Below are 1,866 nucleotides of genomic sequence, written 5' to 3'. Positions count from 1 at the left end.
ATGTCCTTGTGGTTGCGTGCTGCAAGGATCATCTCAGCAAGTTGCCTTCTCGCCCTCCTCCTTGCATCTTTGCGCCTGGCTTGCCTGGGCACCTCTTCTTCTCCATCTATGACCTCTCCAGGATCCATCTCTCCCTTGGATTCTAGGGTTTCTTTGGTGGCTGGGGGGTTGAGAAGGGTGGGGATGGGGGGATTGACTGTGGTTTCACTCAAGGGGTGGGCTTTATAGACTACTAATGGTTGGTGGTAGGTAGGTGGAGTAATAAAACAGCCCAGTCTAGGCCCACAATGTGTACATGATGGTTTTAGGCCCAAAAATATACTAGTTCAGTATTGCTACTTTCAGGAAAACAACCTAAAGAAATAAAATAATTCTTCACTGCATTACTTAAGATAGATAGGTTCTTAACAGTACAATAACATAAGCTAGACTTAGCAAAGGTTCTCCACCACTCTAGTTACCATAACTTAAACAGTTCATATAGGACTACACAAAATATACTCCTACCATCATCTTGCAAGGCCTGTTATATGTGTAGGCCACCTTACTTACTTAACCACCATTGTCCAAATCTTCAAGCCTCCAGTATGGCCTTAATTTTCTCAAGCTTTTCCTTGCTCCCATGGCCAGCATTCAGCAGATCAGCAACTACTTTCTCAAGGTCTGTCTTCTCTTGTGCAAGAAGATCCCTGTCCACCTTTATCTCTTTCATTGCCTTCCTAGTGTTGTGAATTATGTCTGCCTGGGCCTGAAGGATACACCTCTGTTCTTTTGCTAGCCTTAGCTTCTCCATATTCATCTCCAGCTCTTCCTTCTGCTTCTCAAATTTCTCAGCATCCATTGCTTTTTGGTAGTCAATCTTGCCAACACCATCCTGCCAGTCAAACATCTTGCTAACATCATCAACCATTTTATGATACTCAGTGCAGAGCAGATCATAGTCCTTTTTCAACTTGGCAACCTCATCCTCATATGCATGCTTGTCTTGAACCCTTCCAAGGTTTTGCTCATGGAACATTTCCCACAACTTGATGAGGCAGTTCTTAAGTACATCAGGCCAGACAGGATCAACCCACTGAACTACACCACAATTCACACCTCCCTGTAGTTTGATCAGAGAACACATACTTCAGAAAATGCATAAATTCAGTTCTAACTTCAATTCAAAAAGAGGATTGGTACACAAGGAGGACATGTAACCATAAATTCAGTACTAAATTCAGTTCAAACAGAGTTAATATACAAATTCAGTAACCACTGGGCATAACTGAATCCACTGGGCATAACTGAATCCACCCAGCATACTCAATTACTCACCTGAACAGGGCATCCATAAAACCTCCTCCCAGTGTTAGCACCTTCAAAAGCAACACACTTCCTAGGCTTCATATCGTGCAGAGTACACTTGGCAACTTCCTCCATAGGAGCACCACACCAGAGTGGCTCAGGGATGGTGTCAGGTGTGTCCTACATGCAGTAAAAGGTAGATCAGAACCAATGCATCAACTAGTTCAACTTGAGTCAAGCTTTGCCTTGCTCAAGGTCAGATCAGACATCACAGTGCCATCCATACCCTAGATCAAAACTAATAGATAACCAAACCAAACGAATCCATCCATACAAATATACAGCTCATCAACCCTCATTCCCAAATCGATTCAACCCTAATCCTAACCCTAGATAATGACAGAGAGGAGGATGAGGCTTACAAAGTACTCCATGTCCATCAGGTTGCCCCCCATGCTGTCGTCGGAGCTCTCATCCCCATCATTCCAAGAAGGCATCCTGGCCGGCGACGAGGAACTGAGGTGGTCGGCGACGATGGAGAGCTCGGCCAGGGGAAACAGAGCGAGGGGGAGAGTGAGA

At 44.7% G+C, this 1,866-nt stretch overlaps 1 protein-coding gene across 1 annotated transcript; it reads right to left on the bottom strand.

The window, feature by feature from the left end:
* Positions 1-574: 574 nt before the first annotated feature.
* LOC147973277 (uncharacterized) lies at positions 575-1,422 on the bottom strand. Its single transcript, XM_087524624.1, has 2 exons — positions 1,318-1,422; positions 575-1,102 (listed from the first exon to the last, which is right to left on the bottom strand). Exons 1-2 carry the CDS (start codon positions 1,420-1,422, stop codon positions 575-577), a joined length of 633 nt encoding a protein of 210 aa, XP_087380750.1.
* Between the last annotated feature and the right edge of the window lie 444 nt (positions 1,423-1,866).

This window comes from Triticum urartu, chromosome 5A (genome assembly GCF_056163025.1).
Source record: "Triticum urartu cultivar PI428250 chromosome 5A, HENAU_Tu73, whole genome shotgun sequence".
Classification (NCBI taxonomy): Eukaryota; Viridiplantae; Streptophyta; class Magnoliopsida; order Poales; family Poaceae; genus Triticum; species Triticum urartu.
The sequence above is the reverse complement of the archived record's forward strand: the minus strand, read 5'-3'. Positions and strand labels throughout refer to the sequence as shown.